This window comes from Delphinapterus leucas, chromosome 14, assembly GCF_059928025.1.
Source record: "Delphinapterus leucas isolate spDelLeu-1000000601 "Yukka" chromosome 14, BTC_Dleu_Yukka2, whole genome shotgun sequence".
NCBI lineage: Eukaryota > Metazoa > Chordata > Mammalia > Artiodactyla > Monodontidae > Delphinapterus > Delphinapterus leucas.
Genome location: NC_143142.1, coordinates 14,958,982 through 14,981,866, shown reverse-complemented (window position 1 = coordinate 14,981,866; position 22,885 = coordinate 14,958,982). Strand labels below are relative to the sequence as shown.

General features: G+C 54.4%; 2 protein-coding genes across 2 annotated transcripts in view; one reads left to right on the top strand and one right to left on the bottom strand.

Moving 5' to 3' along the window:
* RASAL1 (RAS protein activator like 1) overlaps window positions 1-8,696 on the top strand; it is a 34,725-nt gene extending 26,029 nt beyond the window's left edge. The window contains exons 17-21 of the mRNA XM_022550673.3: window positions 201-338; window positions 426-561; window positions 1,293-1,413; window positions 2,392-2,468; window positions 2,730-8,696. Of these exons, the coding sequence (XP_022406381.1) occupies window positions 201-338; window positions 426-561; window positions 1,293-1,413; window positions 2,392-2,468; window positions 2,730-2,869 (612 nt within the window). The 3' untranslated portion in view covers window positions 2,870-8,696. The remainder of the gene's footprint in view (window positions 1-200; window positions 339-425; window positions 562-1,292; window positions 1,414-2,391; window positions 2,469-2,729) is intronic.
* Window positions 4,144-22,885, bottom strand: part of DTX1 (deltex E3 ubiquitin ligase 1) — a 37,557-nt gene continuing 18,815 nt past the window's right edge. Inside the window, exons 3-9 of the mRNA XM_022550677.3 lie at window positions 8,656-8,717; window positions 8,108-8,269; window positions 7,743-7,804; window positions 6,953-7,111; window positions 6,697-6,858; window positions 6,517-6,606; window positions 4,144-5,808 (exon numbers count right to left, since the gene is read on the bottom strand). Coding sequence (XP_022406385.1) covers window positions 5,584-5,808; window positions 6,517-6,606; window positions 6,697-6,858; window positions 6,953-7,111; window positions 7,743-7,804; window positions 8,108-8,269; window positions 8,656-8,717 — 922 coding nt within the window. The 3' untranslated portion in view covers window positions 4,144-5,583. The remainder of the gene's footprint in view (window positions 5,809-6,516; window positions 6,607-6,696; window positions 6,859-6,952; window positions 7,112-7,742; window positions 7,805-8,107; window positions 8,270-8,655; window positions 8,718-22,885) is intronic.

The window sequence follows — 22,885 nt, the reverse complement described above, 5'->3', positions numbered from 1 at the left end:
AGGAAGATGAGGATGGTGGAAACTGATGTCCAGAGACGTTGTCACTTAGAGAGTGATGGGCCAGGACTGCAGGACTCACGGAACTGCCAAGTGGACACGCACATAGCACAGATGCGCGGGGTGAATGTCCCCACGCCAGGGCACACACCCACAGGAAAGCTGTCCCCGGCCCGCCCGGCAGCGACAGTCCTCTCTCACAGACGCGATCCTCCATGCCGGTGTCGCACATCCGCGCCGTGGAGCGCGTGGACGAGGGCGCCTTCCAGCTGCCGCACGTGATGCAGGTGGTGACGCAGGACGGCGCGGGAGCGCTGCACACCACCTACCTCCAGTGCAAGGTGAGGCGCCGCGAATATGAGGGAGGAGCGGAGGGAGCCCCTTGGGTCCCACCCCACCTCTGACCGCCCCCCACCAACTCCCTGAAGAACGTGAACGAGCTCAACCAGTGGCTATCGGCCCTGCGCAAGGCCAGCGCCCCCAATCCGGACAAGCTGGCCGCCTGGCACCCCGGTGCGTTCCGCAGCGCGCACTGGACCTGCTGCCTCCAGGCCGAGCGCTCAGGTGAGGGGGCGGGGCGGACTCAGGCCCCGCCCTCCACACCTGTCAATCAGAGAGTGTCCCACCTCATCCTGGGTTGGCGCTGCAACTTTGGGCGAGTTCCTTAACCTCTCTCTTGCCTTGAAGTCTCCCCAAGTGAGAAATGGGGTTGATAATAGTGTCCACCTTGTAGGGTTGCTGTGAGGAGTAAATAAGTTGACATATGCAAAGCGATTAGAACACTGCCTGGCACACAGATATCTTTTAAGCACCCACTAAACACCAGGCGTCTAGTGGTACACAGACATCAGGCTTGCTCTCAAGGAAAACAAGTGAATAACCAGACCATTGTAATACAGTGTTACAAGTGCCAAGGTGTGGCTTTTGAGACTCCAGAGAACACCTCTGACCCAGCCCCAGGTTAGGACAGCAAGGAGGGCTTCCTGGAGTAGGTGCCACTTAAATGTGACCTGAGAAGGATAAGAGTTAAGTAGTGAAGTTGGAGGAAGGAAGAGTGTTTCAGGCAGAGCAAACGTGGGCTGAAGGATTGCAAAAGGTCTGTGGCTGGAGCCTAGAATGTGGGAGGGGGATGGAGAGAAGTGAGACTATGGCTCTTCTGGGCGGAGGTTGAGGCAGTGGGGCTGAGGGAAGTAGTAGGTTTGAAGGGTGACTTTAGAGGCGGAAGGGGCAGGGCTTGGCCATGGGGCTTCTGAAAGGGGAATGGGAGGTTAATGATGATGCCGTGTTCCCCTCAGCGGCCGGTTGCAGCCGCACACACTCAGCCGTCACCCTGGGGGACTGGAGTGACCCGCTGGATCCCGATGCTGAGACCCAAATGGTGTATCGGCAGTTGCTTCTAGGGCGGGACCGGCTCAGGTGGGTCCTCCCCACCACCCAACCCACTTCACTATGCCCTGCTGGGGCAGCTACCCACTGTGCCCTCCCCACGTCCACATGTTCTTTCTTTCCATGTGCATCTGATGAGCTTCCGGGGGCGCAGGCTCCAGGGGAGGACGGGGAAGCATCCTCAGGTGGACCCTAATGTGGAACTGGATCTTGGGATCTTTTTTTTTTTTTTTAAATTTTTACTTTTTGGTCTTGCTACGCAGCATGTGGGGTCTTGGTTCCCTGACCAGGGATCGAACCCGCACCCACTGCATTGGAAGCACAGAATCTTAACCACTGGACCGCCAGGGAAGTCCCATGGATCTTGGGATCTTTTGATGCCCAGGACTCCAGAGACAGAGGGCACAGAGCTTGGATGTGTCCCTCCACCTTGCTGGCTGGCCTCAGGATCACTGTCATTCAGTGATGGAGATGTGTTCCAACTTATAGTGTGGGTTCTGAAGCTGGCCTGCCTGGGTTCAAATCCTGGACTGGCTACTCACTGGCTGTGTGATCTTGGGCGAGTTGCTTACCTTCTCTACCTCAGTTTCCTCATCTGGAAAATAAGGGTACCAATTGTACATACCTCATGGGGTTGTCCTAAGGAACAAATGAGCTAATACAGGTAAAGCACTTTGTAGGTGCCTGGCCACATAATTAGCTTTCAATAAAGGGTGACAATTATTATTATGCTGTGTGACCTTAGGTAAGTTACATTACTTCTCTGTGTCTCAGTGATCATCTGTATAACGGAGCTAACAGTAAGTACCTACATGTGTTTTGTGCTAATTAAATGAGTTTATACATGTAAAGGGCTTAGAATAGGATCTGACATGCTATAAATGTTTGCTGTGATGATGATGGTTTAGTGAGAACCTGTAATGTCTCCTTCAGCCAGCAGAATCTCTGGGTTCGAGAGCAGCATTGGGACTCAGGAACCAGCTTGGTTTTCTCCCTCTTAACTTTCAGGATGAAATTCCTGGAGGATTCCACCCTGGATACGACTCCCGAGGCAGACACAGAGAAGGGCTCCAGTGCCACGGAAGGTAAGGGGATAAGGAGGTCCCTTTTCTTTGCCCTCTCTGATACCTCCCACAACTTGCTCAGCACCCTGCCCTGTCCTCCCCTCCCACTCTCCTCTTTCCAGTCCACCAGCAGGCCAGAGGGCTGTGTGTATGCGGCCCTGGCACATTTTAGGATCTCAGGGCACCAGGCACGTATGGAGCCTGAGGAAGCCACTGGATCTGAATTACAGCAGCCTGCCCTGGCCTCGCTGAGCCCCTGTGGCCTCCTTTTCTTTCTCCCAGCGGCCTGTCCTGCTGCCCTGGCTCACCAGAGAGAGGCAGCTGCCCGTCTGCTGGAGGTGCTCGCAGACCTGGATCAAGCCCACGAGGAGTTCCAGCCTCAGGAGCAGCGGAAGGTGGCCCCAGGCCCCCTGAGGCCCTGAGGACACGCCAGAGCCAGCCTGAAAGGAGGCTAAAAGAGCCGGTGGGCCCTTCTCAGCGTCCCCTGGCCCAGGAGTCTCCTCGTGGCTGTCTGGTACCTCATGGATGCTGTGGCTTGCAGGCTCCTGGAGATATCCTAATCCCATGTGTCCTAAGCTGAGAACCCAGGCATGGAAACCCTTTGGCAGGGGACCATCCTTGCACTGAATGAGTCTTACCCTCTGGGTTGAGGCACTCTGGAGTGGATGGAATAAGGAACCTAACCCACTTGTCTCAGCCTGAGGTTTCTGCTTCACAGGACTGGCCTCTACCCACACTGACATGGCCAGCCTGGCCCTGAGCTGCTGGATACAGCTGTACCTGAATCCCTGATGCCCATGTGGCCTTGTTGCCCCAGATAGGCACTAAACAGGCTCAGCCCTTCCTGTTTTCATGTCTGCCAATCCCTGTAGCCACATTGATCCTCCTGAACCCTGTCCTTGGCCGAGAATCCTAACCGCAAGCCTCCAGAATCAGGTGCCCTCAGGAATAACTGAGGCTGAGAGCCCAGCGTGCGTGACTCAGACCCTTGGGAGACTTTGGACAAGGCTCTTTCCCTCTCTTTGAGCCTCAGTTTACCCTGTATAAAATGAGGAGGGAGTGAGTCTAGATGTGTGGTTTTCAAAATGGGTTCCATGGGGATAGCGTGGGAGCCAGGGAGGGATTTCTCAGACTGTGGTTCAAAGCCCACCCTCAGGTTGTCTGCTGGAAATGCATATTCCTGGGACCGCGCCCAGATCTCCTGAATCAGAATCTGAGGGAGCGTGAGGGCAGGAATTAGGGTTTGAAACAAGTTCCACAGGTGATGTGGATGCACATGAGATTTGAGGACCATGGGGCTGGGTGATTTTGTATATTGAGGTGAGATTTTGTTTGAGAATTAATCACAGAAGGTAAAATGTTTGGGAACACCCAACTGGCAGAATTGGAAGGGCCTCCAAAGACTCATTTCCAGTTTTGTGTGACTAGAGGGTAGGACAGAAACCTAAGCCTATCTGGCTGGGGGAGTGGGGTGTGGTGGCGGTAACACGGACCAGATGCAGTGCTATCCTGAGCGTGGCCGGAAGGGGTCGCCTGGAGCCGTGGCGTCCACCACAGCCTCCTAGCATCCTGGGATGTTGCAGAGACTGAGAGGAGACTTGCTGCAGATCCCGGGATACGTCCCTGTCTCTCCCTAGACAGAACCTGGTCCTCCTCCCTGAGGGCAGAGGCTGGGGCTCTGAGGTTCCAACGAGCCGACCACGGCGTCTCCCAGCTCCTCCATATTTTCCAGGAGGCTCGCAGCTCCCAGCCCAAGTTCCTGGTTCCTAGTAATTGTACCAGGGAGCAGCTGTGTGCATTGCCGTGCCCGTGCTTGAGACTCTCACCTGTGCCCTCTTGGGGACTAGGATTGGGAGGGTCTGCCTCTGCCACCATCACCCCCTGCCTGCCCCAGGACAAGAGAAGTATGGGGACCCTCCATCTCCAGCTGCCCAAGGCTGACGGGGCAATGGTCCTGGGTCATCATTTTGTTGCAAGCTCTCCCATGGGATGGACCGAAAGCCCCCAGAAACAGAGCCACGCACACCCCTTCTTGACAGGAAAAGACCCAGCGGAGGAGGAGAAAGACCATTTATTTCTCCACCCACAGTGGGACTGGTAGATTTTCAAAAGAGCAATCACTGGCGTCCCTTTAAATCTTGGCTGACTTCCGCCGTGGCAGCCAATCAACAGAGGCAGAGCTGGTGAGTTGCCTGGGCAACAGGCCCCTGGTTGGCCGAGACCATCAGCCACCCCACTGCCCACTTCCAAGGAAAGGGAAATGGACTCTTTGCTGTCCGGTCTGCTTTTTAAACCTTCTGGCCTAAGCCAGGCCCTCCTTGTCTCACTCCTGAAGCCAGATGCTCCAGCCTTTGGATCTTGACATTGGGAGCGATTTGGTGGAGAGAATGGGGTGGGGAGGAAAGGAAAACAGTGCCTTTATCAGGGACAGACATAAGGCCTGGGGATGGCAGGGGAGAAGAAGGAGGTCAGGGTCGCAGAAGGATGAAGAGACACAAGCACAAAATAAGATTCTCCTCGTCTGTCTCCCTGGCCCGCCCCTTTGCAAAACTGCTGAATATTCTGGGAGCTTCCACCCTGTGGGCCCACAACTGCCCATCAGTGGGTGGCAGAGATGGGGGGAGGCTGAGGCTCCCAAGTGCCCCCTTTTCTCCCGGACCCTCACCAGGCCCCCAAGTGCTTGACCCGAGTCCTTTTGTTTGCAGACAAGCCTGTACAGATGCGATAGAGACACAGATGGGAATCCACATGGAGTATCATCACAGGGGTCTTTCTGTCTCTTCCCCCCCAGTCTGGGGGTAAGTAGAGGCACGTGGGTGTGCGTGCATGTGTTCAACAGGACACGTGTGTTTGCGTGAGGGGGTGGGGCTCTCTGTCTTTTTGGTAGGGAGGTTGCTGTGGTTTCCGGTACACCCTTGCGACACTCTCAGGTAGCTAGGGTCGAAGCCGGCTGGCCCGCCATCCTCCCATCATCCCAACTGCTACCAGCCAAATCCCGGGAGCGCTTCTGCTTCCTCCTGCAGGCTCCTCCCCAGCCCTGAACGTGGGCCGCCAGGACACACCTGGCGGAGGGAGGCATGTGCTGCATGTGCTGGACCAGTGGCAAAGCAGGAGGGAAGGTGGACAGCCTTGGGCCTCAGGCCTTGGCCACAGCCTCGGACACACCCTGGGCTGTGAGCTCTGCCAGCACGTTGTCTAGGTAGCTAGCGTCTGGGTAGCCGTGGCCCGTGAGGTTGGATCCAAACTCGGTCTTGTGGTGGATCTCGTTCCACACCACGGTGTCCGACTCGCCCGTGGTGTTGGATGTGCCGATGGTGAAGATAAGTCTCCGCTCCCAGGCGGTGATGAGCAGCCTCAGCACCTGGAGGGCGGGGCAGGCAAGGGTCACAGCCAGCCCCACCCACAGCTTGAGTCCCTCCCTGACCACACTGTGGCTCCCCTGCAGGATTCCCTGCGGCTGCCCAGCTCGGCCACTTCCTTCCCTAGACTGACTCCCACTCTGAGCTCCCTCAGTAAAAGCACTTTCCATGTTATCAGCCTGTTTCTTTGGGGCGAAGGGTCTCAAACTGATGGCCCTCAGCTGTGTTTGGTTTGGACCTCATGCTGTATCAAACAGCCACTTTGTGACTTCGTTGGCAATATTCAAAAACCTGGGGATTTCACGTGAAAATCAGAATTTCTGGCTTCTCTTGAAAAACAAAAAGTAAAAGCAGACAGTCTCTAGCGTGGCAGTGAAGAACCTAGACTGCTTGGGTTCAAATCCAGGCTCCACTGTTTGCTAGCTGTGTGACCTTGGGCAAGTTACTTGCCCTCTCTGAGGCTTCGTTTCTTTATCTCTAAAATGAGGTCAAGACCTTGACTTCAGCGGGCTGGTGAATGAGATGAGGTGTGTGAGGCGACTGGCAGGGCTAGACACACAAACACAGACACACAGACACACAGACACACACACTGGGTGGTTATGGTCAGTGCTGGTGCAGGGACTGGGGAGAACGGGGACCACAGGTCCAGCTGATGGCGGCTGGGGGCCCAGCCTGCTCCCACATCCCCGCGCCCTCACAGCACCCACCTTCCGGCCCTTCTCGTTGTTGGGCAGATAGCAGTGGCGTGGGAAGCCTCTTGCAGTGAACTTCTTGCCTGGGTTGGGGTGCTCGGGGCCCTGTGGGAGAGGCAGCAGGGGCTTGAACCACAGACAGTGGCGGTGGCGGTGGCCTCGGGAGGGCTCAAAGCTAGGGGCCTGGGGGCTCACCTGGATGCCTGTGGGGATGTCGTAGACGATGCGGATGGTCTGGGTGTCAGCGAAGCCGGGCAGCGAGTGGGGGATGAGGTGAAACTCCATCTTCCCGGGTGGCTGAGTGCCCGTCTTCTCCCCGTAGATGGCCTTGCAGGTGGGGCACTGCAGGCTGCCATCCTGGGGTGGGGGAGAGTGGCCGTGAAGTCCCCAGGTGTCCTGGCCCCGCCCGGCCCCCCTGCCTACTCGCCACCCACTGCCCCACCCAGCCCACCTTGTTGCCATTGGAGTACATGGCCACGAGGCACAGCAGGTGGTACATGTGGCCACAGCGGCCTAGGCGGCCCACGAGCTCAGGTCGCACGCCCTTGTGCCGAAGCACGCCCTCGTAGCCGGAGGCTGTGACCAGCCGCTCCATGCAGATGGTACAGTCCTGGGGGAGGGGGCACAGACGGGAGACTGAGGACTGGGGAGGGCGGGACACCCCTCCCCAGCCAGCGCTGCTCCTGGGCAGGGGCCAGACCCCCTATCCCCCAAGGGCAAGAGACCGCCCCCTCTCTGGTCCCCATCTATCAAAAGGAGAGGACACCCCCAGGTACTGAATTCAGATACATGCAGAAGAAGAGATGGCTTGCTCACACCCCCCTCCAGACGGATTAAAGGCTTAACGATCAAAAGCAAAACTTAAACACATTTGGTGGAAAATATGGGTAAAAATATGCTGCAAACGGGAGGGGCTGCTGCGGTGAGAGGCCTGCGCGCCGAGGCGAGGAGTGGCCCCCGCTCGCTGCGGCTGGAAAGGACCCACGCGCAGCAACGAAGACCCAACGCAGCCAAAAAAAAAAAAAAAGGCTGCAGAAACTAAGATTGATCAATGTGATTCTGTTAAACGTAGCATTTCTGTTCATCAAAAGACGCTGTAAAGAAAGTGAGAAGGCAAACCCACAAACCGGGAGAAGAGACTGTAACACCTAGAACCAGGTGAGGAGGTGAGGGCTGGGCTCTCCATCTCTGGAGGTGAGGCTGCCTGTCCCCCGCACAGGTACCCTCCCCTAGGGGCTCACCTCATCAGGTGGGTTCTTCACCTTCTGCATGTACCTTCGGACCACATCCTCAGGGTTCTTACCTGCAAGGACAGAGTGGGGGTGGGCTTGAGGGTACCCAGAGTCTAGTCCTGAGGGCTTGGCTGAGGACAGGGTCACGGGTCAGATGGGTGGGGTCAGAAGCTGTAAGGGTTGGCAGGAGTCACATGTCAAGGGTTGCTTGAGGTTTGATGTAATCGGAGTTGGTGGCGAATGGGGTCAGGGAACCAGAACTGAGATGGGATCACAAGTCTTTAGACCAAATTGGAGTTGAAGGGCCAGAGGGGTTGCGGTGAAAGGTTAGTGGGGTCAAGTTCAGGGGTCAGGATCGGGCGCGGGAGGCATACTCTTCTTGAGGTGCTTCTTCTTGGTCTTGCGGCACACCCCGGGCACGCCTGGCACGGGCTTCACGTCGCTCTTGCTCACGGGCGGTGGGTGCAGGATGGGCTTGGGGGCCCGCGTCAGGCACACGGGCAGCCCCGCAGCGCAGAGCAGGATCCCGGTCATCCCTGGGGGGCGGCGGCGACAGTCAAGGGGCGGGATGCTCATCCAGGTCCCGCCCGCCCTGCTCTCCCAACATCGCGTGGACCCATGGGGTCTCTCCCCAGACTCCGCCCATCTGGTAAGCCCAGGAATCCTCAGATGGGTGGGTGGGGTGCCCGATGGGCCCCGCCCACTTAGCTCCCACCCAAGGTTGAAGCCAAGTGGAGTCCCTTCTGCGGGCCCCATGGACCCCAGTGTTATGGCCCAAAGGCAGCGGGTGTGTCCTCTTGGCCACGCCCTCCAAGGGGACGGGCCAAGGGGCCGAAGCCAAGGGGCCGAAGCCAAGGGGCCGAGAGGTGGGGCTGCCACCTTGTGGGCCCCGCCCTTCTTTCCCGTCCTGGACTGGACTCACCTGCCAGGGCCGGGTGGACTGGCCCCGTACCATTCAAGTTCTTCACCGGGAGCGCAGGGACCCTGAGGGGAGAAGAGAAGAGGCTGCAGCCCCCCCCGCACCAGAAGATCAGGGGACTCTGCTTTGCCTTCTGGCTCTGGCTCGTGGCCATACTCTGACCCGTTTGTGCCTGTCCCAGTTATCTAGAACGACCACCAGGGAACTCCATTCCTACTCTGACATCCTTCTATTATGGGGTTCGGTGTGAGCAGGACCTCTGCCCCTGTGATAACGGAATGAACCCCTAGACTTAGTACTGACCCTCCCCTACTCCACAGCTGGCCTCCTCCCTGGTGAGAGCACTTGGCTCCCAACTGCTCCCTTTCATTGGCCACTGTGCCTGAAACGCAACTATTTGTGATTTAGCCATTCTAGATGCTCTCAAACTTTGCTATATGGAGCACTGATCCCCATAAAAGGTTCTGGGAAAGGAGGATTTAGGGATCAGTTAGGAAACACTTCACTGTCCCACTTGGAAATTCACAACACATATGGGCATATTAAAGGCTCTGATAAGTCCTGCATAAGGAAATATGGTTAGCAATGGTAAATCCAGGTTTCCCAAAGACATTTGATGATGAACATTTCCCCTCTCTGGAATATTTACTGATGTCAGTTCCTGTTACGAAGGCACTGTCACCTCTTCAGATGAAGAGGCCCTAGGAAAATGTAGCCTGCTTTCCCTCTTTGCCCTTCCCTCCAAAGAGGTCTGGCTTTTGGAATCATCCAGAGCTACTTTCATATTTCAGCTCCACCGTTAAGCAGCTGGATGACACGTGACACATCATCACACCTCTCATAAACCTGTTTCCCCATCAGTAAAATGGGGATAATATGGCACCTTCCTTAAGTTTGCCGTGAAGAGTCAATGAAATTCTACACGTCAAGGGCTGAGCACAATTCCTGGTACCTAATAAAGACTCTAATAGCTTTAACCGTCATCACCACCATCATCACCATCGCTGTGTAATCCTGGCTAATTTCACCTCTCTTGCACCTGAACCCAGTCAGTTACAGTGTAACTTCTCTCCATCTTGGATAGGAAACCATGAAAGTATTGCAGTGATAAGCTTGGGAGAGTCACTTAACCTCTGTGATCCTCTGTTTTCTTATCTGTAAAATGGGGATGACAATAAAGGAGAAATCTTGTTGTGATCTGTACAGTGTGCCCGCCTGTGTCTAGACTTCAGGGCTTAGTTTTGTGGATGAACTGGTATCTTCCTGTTGATGGGCATGGAAGGGTAAGTTTTGATGAAGAGAAGGAGTGTAATAAAAGCCACAGGGCAGCCTGAGGGGCTTGGGGATGTGCCAGGAGGAAGTGCAGGAAGGGATGCGGGCAGTGACAGCTGGGGAAGGAGCTGCTGCAGCCCCCTTTGCCTGCCTGCTCAGGTCTGAGCCTGGCCAGTGCTGCCTGGACACCTGCCCCAGCAGGTACAGTCAGCACCAGGAAGCTGGCTGGAAAGTGTCTTTAAGCAAATAGTACATTTGGCAGGTTTTCATGCTGCTGCAGTGGGTCCAGAAACACACACACACATACCCCTGGGGAACATGGGCTATATATACATGCACACGTACACTTGGAGAAACGCCAGATGCACAAGGACACACACACACACACACACACACACACAAACACAGACGGAGAACACTGCTCAAACAGGCACACACTCCTGAAAACATGCCCCCCACGCATGTACACACATGCTCCAGGGACACACGATAGATACACGCACACACAGGCATGCACACACAATCCAGGAAGCCCCCTCCCTGTACATAGATACAGACACAGGCACACATATACTTTGGGAGCGTGCCACACACGCTTGCATGCAAACACACACACACACACCAGGCAGTACACACCATGCATGCATACATACAGAGGTACACAGAGACACACCTCAGGGAACACACCCCATGAACACACACAGGTTCATACAGATACACACACCTCTGCATGGAGAACACCATACAAACATGTACACACACACTCCAGGGAACAGCACACACACAGATACCACGTGCACACACCATGAGGACACTGAACTGGACAGGAGAAGCCAGCTCGTGCCACAGCCGCCCCTCCCCCAAATTCGGGGTAAAGGCACCTTGGTCCTCACAAGCACCCAATAGTCTGCAGCCTTGCAAAGGGACCCTGCCACCTGCACGTGGGGACACACAGACACCATGACCCATGCTCCCCAACAATGACAGGTAGACGCTCGGCTGGGGGACTTACACTTTACACACACAGTAACACACACACACGCACTACACACAGCCGTCCACTCTGTGGCTGCCCAGCGGCACGGGCTTACACCTGGTCGGCCGGGGCACTCCTCCCAGACCCCTCTGACTGGGGGTGGCAGCATCTGGAGCAGACATCAGGGTCACCAAACACTCTGGTGACCCAGAGTTATGAGGGAGGTGCAGCGGAGGGTAGGTACCCCTGGGGGCCCCCAGGGGCTGGACAGCTGAGGTGTGGGAGGGGGGAAAGATGCTGTGCCTCAGTTTCCCCATCTGTAATGGGGATAGAGTCTTGTGGAGGTTCAATGAGTTAAAACACATAAAGTTCATAGTTTGGTGCAGGGGTGAGAGTGGAGGTGTCCTAATTTTCTCCTTCAGCAGCCTGCTGGGACCCAAGGGATGGGGGCTGAGTACCCATCTGCCCCTTCCCAGGGTTTGTCATAATCCTCCAGGACCTTCCTTGCAGGGGTATTACCACCCTAATCTCATCCCTCCCCGTCCTCTTACAGGAAAGCATGGAGGCACCTCCAGCTTCTCCTCTTCCTGAACTGTCCTTCAAAACACTTCTAGTGTATTATTATTTTATTTATTTTTAAAATTTATTTATTTTTGGCTGTGTTGGGTCTTCGCTTCTGTGCGAGGGCTTTCTTTAGTTGCGGCAAGTGGGGGCCACTCTTCATCGCGGTTCGCGGGCCTCTCACTGTCGTGGCCTCTCTTGTTGCAGAGCACAAGCTCCAGATGCGCAGGCTCAGTAGTTGTGGCTCACGGGCCTAGTTGCTCCGCAGCATGTGGGATCTTCCCAGACCAGGGCTTGAATCCGTGTCCCCTGCATTGGCAGGCAGACTCTCAACCACTGTGCCACCAGGGAAGCCCTTCTAGTGTATTATTATTATTATTAGGCATGCAGGATCTTAGTTCCCTGACCAGGGTTTGAACCCATGCCCCCTGCGGTGGAAATGCATAGTCCTAACCACTGGACCACCAGGGAAGTCCCTAAAACACTTCTAGTGTAGACACACTGTTAAGGTCCTCTACATATCCAGGTCTTCCCATCCCCTTCCTTCCTTCATGTCTATCTCATGAGAAAACATCCTTCCTTCTCTCCAGGGCTATCTGTAAAATGGTGGAAAGGAAAGTATTTGGCACAAGTACCACCACTTCTTGTCTCCTACCTGTGGCAGGCATCACTAATCCATCACAGCACTTTCTCAAGCCAAGCAGGATCATCAGCACAGCTCCCCAGGCAGCCTCTACCGATCAGCAGGGACAGTTGGCTACCCCAGGTCTATATAATGCCCAAAGTCTGGTCCAGCTCATGACACTGGTCTTGCTGAGCCTTTGGCCAGGGAGTTAGGCAGGAGGGACCCCAGAAAGGGAATATTTTAGATCTTAGCAGCCTTTCAATCTCAGGCACGCTTTAAAAACCACGGAGCCCTGGGTTACAAAAGTCAGTCTTGCTCCTGGGAGGAGGGTTGTGAGTGGGGCGTGATGGTGGGGCTGTTTTTTATTTACCGTCGGCAAGCTGGGGGACAGTCCCCAGGTGGCCCCCAGCCTCTCTCAATCTGCGGGCCCCCTGCGAGAACCCAGGGTAGCTGGGTTCCCACGATGCCAGAGCGTGGGAGCCACCCAGGCCCCTTTTTGATGTGGGATGCGCTGTTTCCTCCGAGTCAGTGAGAACATCCTCCTGCCCTGGACAGGAGACTGCTGCCCACAGGCCTCCCGGAAGGGGGGCCGGCCTTCACTCTCTGCTCCGCCCTCTTGGGGCCCTGCCTGGCAAAGGGTCAGAGGAATCCTTCAGGCCTTGAAATCTGCTCTGACCAGAAGCCAGCCCTGGCTGCCCCAGGGCAGGGATGGGTCCTGCTGCCTTGCCCACCCCTGCATCAGATCCTGCTCCTCCCGCTGCCCTCAATCCCCTGTGGCTCTTACCTTGCTTAGAGTAAAATCCAACCTCTTTACCATATGCAGTATAGCCAGTACCTACCCCTTGAACTCTGTTTCTCCTGTGCTCACCCCTCACCCACTCCACCCCAGCCTCCCTGGTCTCCCTGCCATTCTGCAAACATACCAGGCCCATCCTCACCCCAGGGCGTTTGCACTTGCTGATTCCTCTCCCAGAATGTTCTCCCCCAGATTACCCTCATGCTCTGCTCCCTCACTTAACACAGGTTTCTGCTCAAATGTCACTCTATCAGAGATCTTCCCTTCCACTTTATTCTAGAGAAGCCCTCTGCCTTTGCCCTTACCTTACTTAATGCTTTTTGTCATTGCATTTACCACAGCCATGACCAGGCCCTCCCTGCCTCTGTGACCTCGTCTCCTACCCCCTCCATCTCTCTACTCCACACACCTCTGCTCTAAAATGCTGAGCCCTTGCAAGGCCTTTTCACTTGCTGCGCCCTCCGCCTGAAGGCTTTTCCCACAGATGCTGAGTGGCTCCCGTAGGTCTGCTTCAGCGCTGCCTCGGTAGAAAGACCTTCCTCACCACCTGCCATCACCTCGAGTACATGGCACATAGTAGATTGTCAAGAAACACTTGTTGCATGAAGGAAGGAAGGAAGACTGGATTTTGCGGGGATGTTCCAAGCCGATGACTCACGCTCACGTGCTCGGGCGCAGTCTCCCTGTGCATTTTTTGCACACATTGGAAGTGAGCCTTGAAGGAGCTGCCCCAATAATTCCAAGAGCTCGCTATGTCCCAGACTCTGTTGTAGACCTTCCCTCCCTCATCTAATCGTCCCAATAATTCTGTGATATCCCATTCTACAGAGGGGGAGACTGAGGCCCAGAGAGATGAAGTAACTTGCCAGTAAGTGGTAGAGCCCAAATGTGAGCCCAGGATGTCAGACTCCAGAGTCTATTTTCTCAGCCATGTGACACGAAACCAAGTTCTCTCACCCTGGCTCAGAGACTGAGGCAGGAGGCTGTTATCTGAGGAAAAAAATCTCCCCAGGACGAGTTTGGGAAAGAGGGTTAGGGTGTTTGGCTTCCCTCTCTTTCCTTTGCCACAGAAGAGCAAACAGAGATGCCTCATACCTGCCCTGGCTGGGAGGCAATGTTCAAAGGCAGGATGAGATAACTTGGGGAGATTTTCCTAGTTGCTGTTCCTCACACTGTTCCCTGCCCTTTCCTGTCTGCATACCTTTGTCACACTGTTTCCCCTGCCTGTCCATACTGTCTATTCCCAATTCACATCTTCCCTTTGAAGACAGGTTCAAAGGTCACTGTCTTCATGAGGCTTTTTCTGATCGACCTCAAGCAAATACATAACCACTCCTTCTTTGAATTCCCAGGGGACTGTGTTTATCTTTTGTTTTTTTGAGGACACATTTCCTGTCTTGCTTCCTAGTTGTGGGGTTCCACTCTTATCTCTTCCACCAGACTGTGAGCTTCTGACCCAGTCCTGTGACCCCAGGATTGAGGATGAAACGTGGTGCAAATCGGTACTCAGTAAGCACTGAATGGAGGAGTTGAGCCAATTAAGGAATCGGTCTACTAGTTCTCTGGTCTCTTCAGAGGGGTGTCTGGTGTCCTTAGAAACAGTAGTTCTTAAAAATAGAACTACCATATGACCCAGCAATCCCACTACTGGGCGTATATCCAGAGAAAACCATAATTCAAAAAAACAAGAGAAGCCACTGCAATGAGAAGCCCACGCACTGCAACGAAGAGTAGCCCCCGCTTGCCACAACTAGAGAAAGCCCGTGCGCAGCAACGAAGACCCAATGCAGCCAAAAATAAATAAATAAATAAATAAATTTATTTATTTATTTAAAAGAAAAACAAAACACATGCACCCCAATGTTCATAGCAGCACTACTTACAATAGCCAGGACATGGAAGCAACCTAAACGTCCATCAACAGAGGAATGGATAAAGAAGATGTGGTACATATATACAACGGATATTACTCAGCCATAAAAAGGAATGAAATTGGGTAATTTGCAGAGATGTGGATGGACCTAGAAAGCGTCATACAGAGTGAAGTAAGTCAGAAAGAGAAAAGCAAATATTGTATAATAATGCATAAATGTGGAATCTAGAAAAATGGTACAGATGATCTTATTTGCAAAGCAGAAATAGAGACTCAGATGTAGAGAACAAATGTATGGATACCAAGGGGGAAAGGGGTGGGATGGGAGGAATTGGGAGACTGGGATTGACACATATACATTATTGATACTATGTATAAAATAGACAACTGATGGGAACATACTGTATAGAACTACCTAATGCACTGTGGTAATATAAATGGGAGGGAAGTCCAAAAGGGAGGGGACATCTGTACGTGTATGGTTGATTCATTTTGTTGTGCAGTGGAGGCTAACACAACATTGTAAAGCAACCATACTCCAATAAAAATTAATAAAAAAAAAGAAAAAAAAGGAAAAGAAAAAGAATCAATAGTTCTAACACCAAATGTGCCCCCAGAGACAAGGTTGGGGCAGGGATGGCAAATACATGACATAGGTACCATTACTGCCTATCTAGCACCCATGGCAGGCATCACCAATCAATCCTAGCACTCCTTTCCACTAAGCTAAAATGCAACTTCAGAATCCTTGTCAAGAGTGCTCCAGGAAGTCATTTCCATTCAAGCAGAGCCAGCCCATGAACTGAAATCTGTTCGTCATTTATCTTGCAAATGATCGGAATGAGGCCCAGAGAGGGGAAGTGGCTTCACGATGGTCAACCAGCTGGTTAGTGGTCCTGGAGTTTCTGAGTCAGAGGCCAGAGCTGAGCCCATCAGGCGGATCTGTGGGGTCACCTGGAGTTGAGCCAGCCTTCTGAGCCCTCTGTGCCCTAGAGGTGGGCCAAAGCCTTTGACCTGGACCCTGGAGCTGGCTCAGGTTTGGGAGGCCTGCATTGAGGGCTTCATGAGTGGATACATTTGCCTGCTCTGGCCACTCCTCTCTGTCCCAAGCAACAAGGGGGTTCAGGACCCCAGAAACGCAGGAAGTCACAACCTAGGCTGGCCTCCCTGTCCTCTCCCTCTCCTCCATGCCCCTGGCAGGCCCCAGGCATGTCACATTCTCTGATGGTGGTTTCAGGTCCTCTGATTGGCCTCAGGTGCTCTCCAGACACCTGGCACTTACCCCATGGCCCCTTGGGGAGCCTCTGGAGGCTCATGCCTCAGTCATATGGGTCCAAGTGGGTGAGGAGGGGGCAGAAGTGAGAGCGCCATGTCATGGGGAGAAGGAAGTTGAAGAGTGCATGGCCCCCTCCCCTGTTCCTTGGGCCCGCTCCCGTCACCTGCCCCCATTCAGTGCCCACTCGCCCTGTACCTGAACCCCTGACCCCCACGGTCCGGGGCCAGCCGGGTCTGCACCGCCAACCCCTCTGCAGAGCTTGAGAACATCACGGCAAGCTCCAGGGAGACAGGGTCTCCAGGGAGACAGACCACCAACGGCGGCCGTGGCCTGGCTCGCTTCCCCTTTCCTCGCTCCAGCCATCCCCCTCACCCCCTGCCTGAACAAGCTGCTGAGCTTCTCTGGGCCTCAGTTTCCCCTCTGTCAAATGGGACCTCTCACCCCTGACCCCGTCCACTCCTAGGGGTTCAACGGTACTAAAGTCCTCCTAGAGCGATATTTTGAGGGGTGGCTGTCATTTAGGGCCCAGGTTTATCCAGAGGCCTGGGGGCTCCGTGTCACCCTCCCCCACCCTCCTGGTCTCCCTGCTCCGTCGGTGCGGCCCGGGGTGGAGCCCAGGCAAGGGAAGGGAGGGGAGGGGAGGGCTGTCGGTTGGTTCCCACGGCCGGGCCGGGGGCAGACGCATAGACAGGAGTGTGTGGTTTGGCCTCCCAGGGAGCAGGGCAGGAAGTGCTTCAGGTCTGGGGGGCGGGGGAATGGGGCAGTTTGGTTTGACCTTGCGGTGAGGCGCTGGGGGAGCCCAGCGAGAGGAGAGGCAGGGTGACGACCAAGGCACTCCAGCCAGGACAGGAAAAGGGGGAGGGTGGGCAGGCCAGGGGCCCCCTGAGGACATGGTGAGGGTGAGACTTTTCATGTTGTGCCTTTCGGGACTTTGTTACTTTTGAAGCATTTAAAAGTAATACCCAGGAAAGAGCTGGAGAAACAAAATGTGGATTCTTTAGAACATAAATGTAAAATCACTGCAGGAAATAAAAAGAAGAAGGAAAACACCCAAACACACCCACCACATCAAAGCCCACCTCCCCACCTATTCTCCATATCCAGATTGAACCTGTGACAACAGAGTCACGCCAGTCTGGCTCCAGCTCCCAACCCCGCTGGCTACCATCCCATGCAGAGTAAAAGCCGAAGTCCTCAGCACAGCCTTTGGGGCCCTGCAGGACTGGCCCCATTTCATCTTTGACCTCTTCTCCCACCCCACATCCCCTGTAGCCTCTCCAGCCACACTGGCCTCCTCGAACATACCAGGCCTGCTCCTGCCTCAGGGCCTTTGCACAAGCTGTTCCCTCTGTCTGCAATGCTCTCCCCACAGTTCTCTGCGTGGCTTGCTTCTCAGCCTCCTTCAATCCTTTCTCAAAGGTTATATTCTCAGTGAGGCCTTTTCTGACCTCTTTGTTTACAATTACATCCCTCCCACCCCCCCCCACACCCCTTCCTTTCTTTATTTTACCTCTGTAATCATTACTACTCTCTACCATATTCTCACTAGAATGTGAGCTCCAGGAGGGCAGGGATTGTCTGTTTTGCTCATGGTTGTATCTCCAGGGCTCCAAACAGTGCCTGGTACACAGTAGTCGCTGAACATAAAAAGATTAACTAATTAAAAAGCAAACATAGGCTATAAAAGAAGATAAAAAGAAATAGCAAACTGGGGAAAGATGACAGTTAAAGGGTTAATACCCTTAATGCAGGAGAAGCGCTTGCAAATCAATAAGGAAGTAATAAAGGGCCCAAGAGAAGGAGACGCAAAAGAAATAAACAAGTGATTGGTAAAAGAAGGAATCACTGGTGGCCAGTAAACAGGAAGAGGCTCTCAGGCTAAGAACCAGAGGTATGAAAGCTCAAATGGCAGGACTTCCCCGCTGGTCCAGTGGTTAAAAATCCGCCTTCCAATGCAGGGGACGCGGGTTCGATCCCTGGTCGGGGAACTAAGATCCCACATGCCGTGGGGCAACTGAGCCCATGCGCCACAACTAGTGAGCCCATGTGCTGCAACTACAGAGCCCATGCGCTCTGGAGCCTGCGCACCACAACTAGAGAGAAGCCCACGCACCGCAACCAAGAGCCCATGCACCAAAATGAAAGATCCCACATGCTGCAACTAAGACCCGACGCAGCCAAAAATAAAATAAATAAATACATATTAAACAAAACAAAACAAAACTCAAATGGCATCTTGATGGCACTGATTAGGTTGGCAACATTGTAGTCTGATAGGGATGTACGGGCAGCGGCAGGGGTAAGCCCCCTCTCCCACTGCTAGGGGCAGATTTGAAAATGCAGGCACTCTGATATCTGCCCCCGTGTTGGTCTTTGTTGCCAGCCCCACTCCATAGGTGCAAAAACAGGTCCAGAGAGGGCAATAAGCTCCACTGGGGTCACACAGTGAGAGGAGACACAGAAGCTGGGCCCAAACTCAGCCTCTGTGGGTCCATCTACTCCCTGGACTCCACAACACCTTGTAGAATCAGGGCCAGGTCTCTCTGGGACCCTGGCTGGAAACTTGGAGCGGGCAGACAGGGGGGTGGGGTATCCCAGTACCGTGGCCGACTGGGGTTTTTGAATCAGAGTCCTAATCACGTGACCTTGATCAAGTGCCAGCCTTTCAGAGCCTCAGTTTCCTCATCTGAAAAATGGGGATAATAGGACCTGCCACCTTGGGTTTCTGTGTGCATCAAGAGAGGCGATGCACGTAAAAGCCGTGAGATGGAGCCTGGGACGTACTGAGCGCTCAGTAAATGGAAACAGGCCTGCAGCTGTCCCCCTCCCTCTCCCCTCCACCACGTGGGCTGGAAACTCTGAGTCTGTCCCACAGCTGTGTTCCAAAGTGCTGGATGCTGCCCTCTCAGGTGACAGGGTGGATCTTTCCCACCCCTCTGTGTCTGTCCCCCAGGCCCCGGCTGCCAGCTGGCTTCTCGCCCCGTCATAGGGGGAGTGGAAAAAAACCCTGGCCAGGGGGACACTCTGGCCCCACTGGCTGTGTGGCCTGGGGGCAAGTCAGTGCCCCTCTCTGGACCTCTGTCCTGAGATGAGGATGGGAGGTAAGAAGGATGACAAAGAATGATGTCAGAGTTCACCCCTCCCTTGCACACGGATCACGTGCGGTGATTTGAAATGCATTTGCACGCGCATCGGCTCTGCTGAGCCAGCACGTGCGGATTGGGGCGATTTTAGCTCCGTCTGGCAGATGGGGAAACTGAGGCCAGGGAGGGGAAGCCATGCACCTCTCTCGGCAGGAGAGAGGTAGGGTGGAGAGAAGGGAGCAGGGGAGGGAGAGAGCTGATGAGAGGGAAAGAAAAAGGCAGGAGAGAAGGAACAAGAGACAGACACAGACAGAGACAGGGAGACACAGTCACAGGGAGAAAGAGAGAGACTGAAAGGGAGGCTGAGACTCAGAAAGTGTAACAGGAAAGTCACAGACACACGGCTGTGGCTTGAATTGTGTTCACCCCAGAACTCATGTGTTGAAGTCCTAACGCCCCCCAAACCCCCAGACACTTTGGAGACAGGATCTCTGAAGAGGTGATCAAGTTATGAACAAGGTCATTAGGTTGGGCCCCAATCAATATGGCTGGTGTCCTTATAAAGAGGGAATTTGGACACAGAGGTACAGAGGGTAGGTGATATGAAGACACAGGGAGAAGGTGCCCATCTGTAAGCCAAAGGAGAGAGGCCTCACAAGAAACCCACCCTACTGACACCTTGATCTCAGACCTCCAGCCCCCAGAGTGCGAGACAATACATTTCTGTTGTTTGGGCCCCCCAGTCTGTGGCACTTTGCTATGGCAGCCCAGGCACAATGACAGACAAACACAGAGGCAGAGAGACCGTGAGAAGGGCCATGAGGGGCTCTGTGGGGTTTGGGGATCAGGGTGGAGTGGGGGGCCTGGCTGCCTAGCTCCTCAGAGACCCCATCCCTTTCCCATCATAGGCTGCACCAGGGCCTCACCTTGCACACAAGGCCTGCACCTTGGCAACAGGAAGCTTCAGTCTGGAGGAACCAGGGTCTGCCATCCCCATGCCTCCTTCCTCCCACTCCCCTCACTCAGCAGGATACTCCACGTGTCCTGTACCTACCCGCCCACTCTGAACCAGGGGTATTTTTAGCTGGAGTTCCTTGGAGATGAGGGTTGGGGGGTCTCCACCCAGGCTTGTGTGGCTGGGGAGGGTCTGTTAGAGGGGCAGGGGTGAGACTGGACAGGGTCTACATGGCCAGGGAGGGATGAGGGAGCCCCATCAGTCCCCCATGTCCCCTTTCCAGGCCAATGTCTGGTCTCAGAGAGGGTCAGAAAGAGCTCCCAGGAAGGGGAGGGGGAGTGATACAGACTGGGTAGGGGGCACATGGCTGGGGAGAGCAGGGTGCTGGTAGGTCAGAGGAGGACATGTTTAATGATCAGCACCCCCAGGGAGAAATCTTTCTTCTCTCCAGAGCCCTCGTGAGCTCAAGCACACTCTATAGCTCCCTACTGCTGGCAGCACCAAGCCCAGGCCTCACCTCAGGCCCTGCCATCTGGCTCTGTACTCCCAACATGGAAAAAATCTCAGCCCCTGCCGTTCCACCTCTATCCCTGCGCAGTCTCCAGAACCTGCTGGATTCATTCTCACCCCCACCCCTTTGCACTTGCACTGCCCCTGCCTGGGATGCCCCTTTTTGTTCTTGCTGGCACCTCACACTCCAGGCCTCCCCACACCTCTAGCCCTTCTCTAAACATGCCGTGTCCTTTAAGCCCCATTGAAGCTGTGCATGCTGTTCCCTCTGTCTGGAACAGCCTTTCTCCCGGCCCGGCTACCTACCTCCTCGGTGGGGTCTGCCTTGACTATCCCGTTCCCTCTCAACCACACCACCCCATCCCCCCACCTTCCCCAGCACTTCCCTCTCTCTCCAGCAATTGTGTTCATTTACTCGTTTGCTGGCTGTATGTCTGGCAGTTTGGACCCTGTTTGTCTTGTTGGTCTCTGTAAACATGCACCCACAGTACACATTTGGAGAACCTATACTGAGCAATTAAAACTGAGCAATTCCCAGCTTGCCCTAAAACAGTGGCTTTCAAAAGTTTCATCAGTGACTAAGAAATTCATTTCACCTGGCGACCCATTAAACACATGTAGAAATCATGCGAAAGGTTCACGGAACAATTCTTACTGTTACTATGTACGACACATGCCAATATTTTCTTTTCTATTCTATTCTATTCCATTCCATTGCCAGAAAATTCTGGTTACAACCTTCTGATTTCATAATCTACTAGTGGGTTTCAACAATACAGCCCCGGAGAGAAGGTTCTTGAATTCTTGCTGCAAAGGCCCCTGGGACTTTCCCGCTTCTGCCCCCTCCTGCATCTACTCCAACTTGCTGTTTTACTCTTCTTGTCATTCTGGGGCCCTCCAACCCTCTCTTTTCAGAAGGGAGCCAGAGCCAGGTCGCAATTTACAAGGAGCCACAGTGAAAACCTGTCTGTGATCCCCAGATGGGTAAGTCCCTCCCACACTGCTTCCCCAAGATGCTTTCCCTGACCTCCTCAGGGCTCCTCTCTGTGGGCACTGGGACGGTCGGGCCATAGAGGCATGACCTGGAGGGGAAGGTGGCGAGGAGGGGAAGGGAGGGCGAGGCTGGCAGGCGGTGGTTGCTGTAGTCCTTCCCATGGAAAGTCACAGCTCCCCTGCCCCCCATAGCAGCCCTCCTCCTGGATAACAATGGTAGTCCTGGCTGCCATTGCAGGACTGTTGCAACATGGGTGCTATGACCAGGCTTCCATTTCACAGATGATGAAACCGAGGCTCAGTGAAGGGGAGGGACTTGCCCCAGACCTCACAGCTCGTAAGTGGCTGCCAAGAGGGGATCTGAACCCAAGCAGCCAGATTCTCAAAGGTTCAAAAGGGCAGCCTGATTCAGAGTCCCTTCCCTTCCCCAGGCCTCAGCTTCTGTTGGTGAAAGGGGAGACCTGGATACGGTGACCTCAAAGGTTGACTCCATGCCTGACCTTTGCTGAGGTCAGATCAGCATGGTCGCTCTCCTGGGCCGTGCCAGAGGAATTAGAGCAGAGCTGGCTTTTGGTGCCCGTTCCGCCTTTTGGGCACCACGACCCACACCCCAGCTGCTCTTTTCCCTCTGGTCTATCTCAAGGTCGAGGTCTTTGCCCCTCCCTCTCTCTCCCACCACTTCAGGGCCTGGTCCTCTGCTGAGATCAACTGAACCTGGGCTCCAGGGTGGGGAGCTGACAGGCTCGCTGGGTCCCTATCCCGGGGCCTGGATGCCTTAACCCAGGGACTTCCAAAGTTGGTGTGAACCGGGTTCCCTTCCTCAGTGACATCCTGCTGGGAAAGCCAGTTCACAAAAGAGATTCCAAAAAGGGCTGCTCTGGTTAAAACAAGAGCAGAGAGGCTGGCTCTTGTGTGCCTGACCTCTTAACCACCACCCTCTCCTGCCACTATCTCGGGTCACCCCAGGAGTCCCTAAAGCCCAGCTTGAAAATCACAGTATTAGCCCCAAGTGATGGTGATATTTAGATGTGGCCTATAGGGGAAATATGTTGGACAAGGGCCTAATGCTTGCTTTGAGCCTCCACATGAGATGGGTATGGACTGGGGCAGGGGTGGAAACCCTCCAAAAATTCGAAGACAACACAGCACAGAATCCTGGAATTGGTGTGAATTCCAATCCCTGCTCTCCACCTGGGTGGCCCTCAGAAGGTGCCATACCTCTCCCAGCCTCAGCCTCTCCATCTGTAGCAGGGGCATGGTGGAATTTTGGGGTGTGTGTGTGTGTAATAAATGAGGTGGTGTAGATAAAGAGT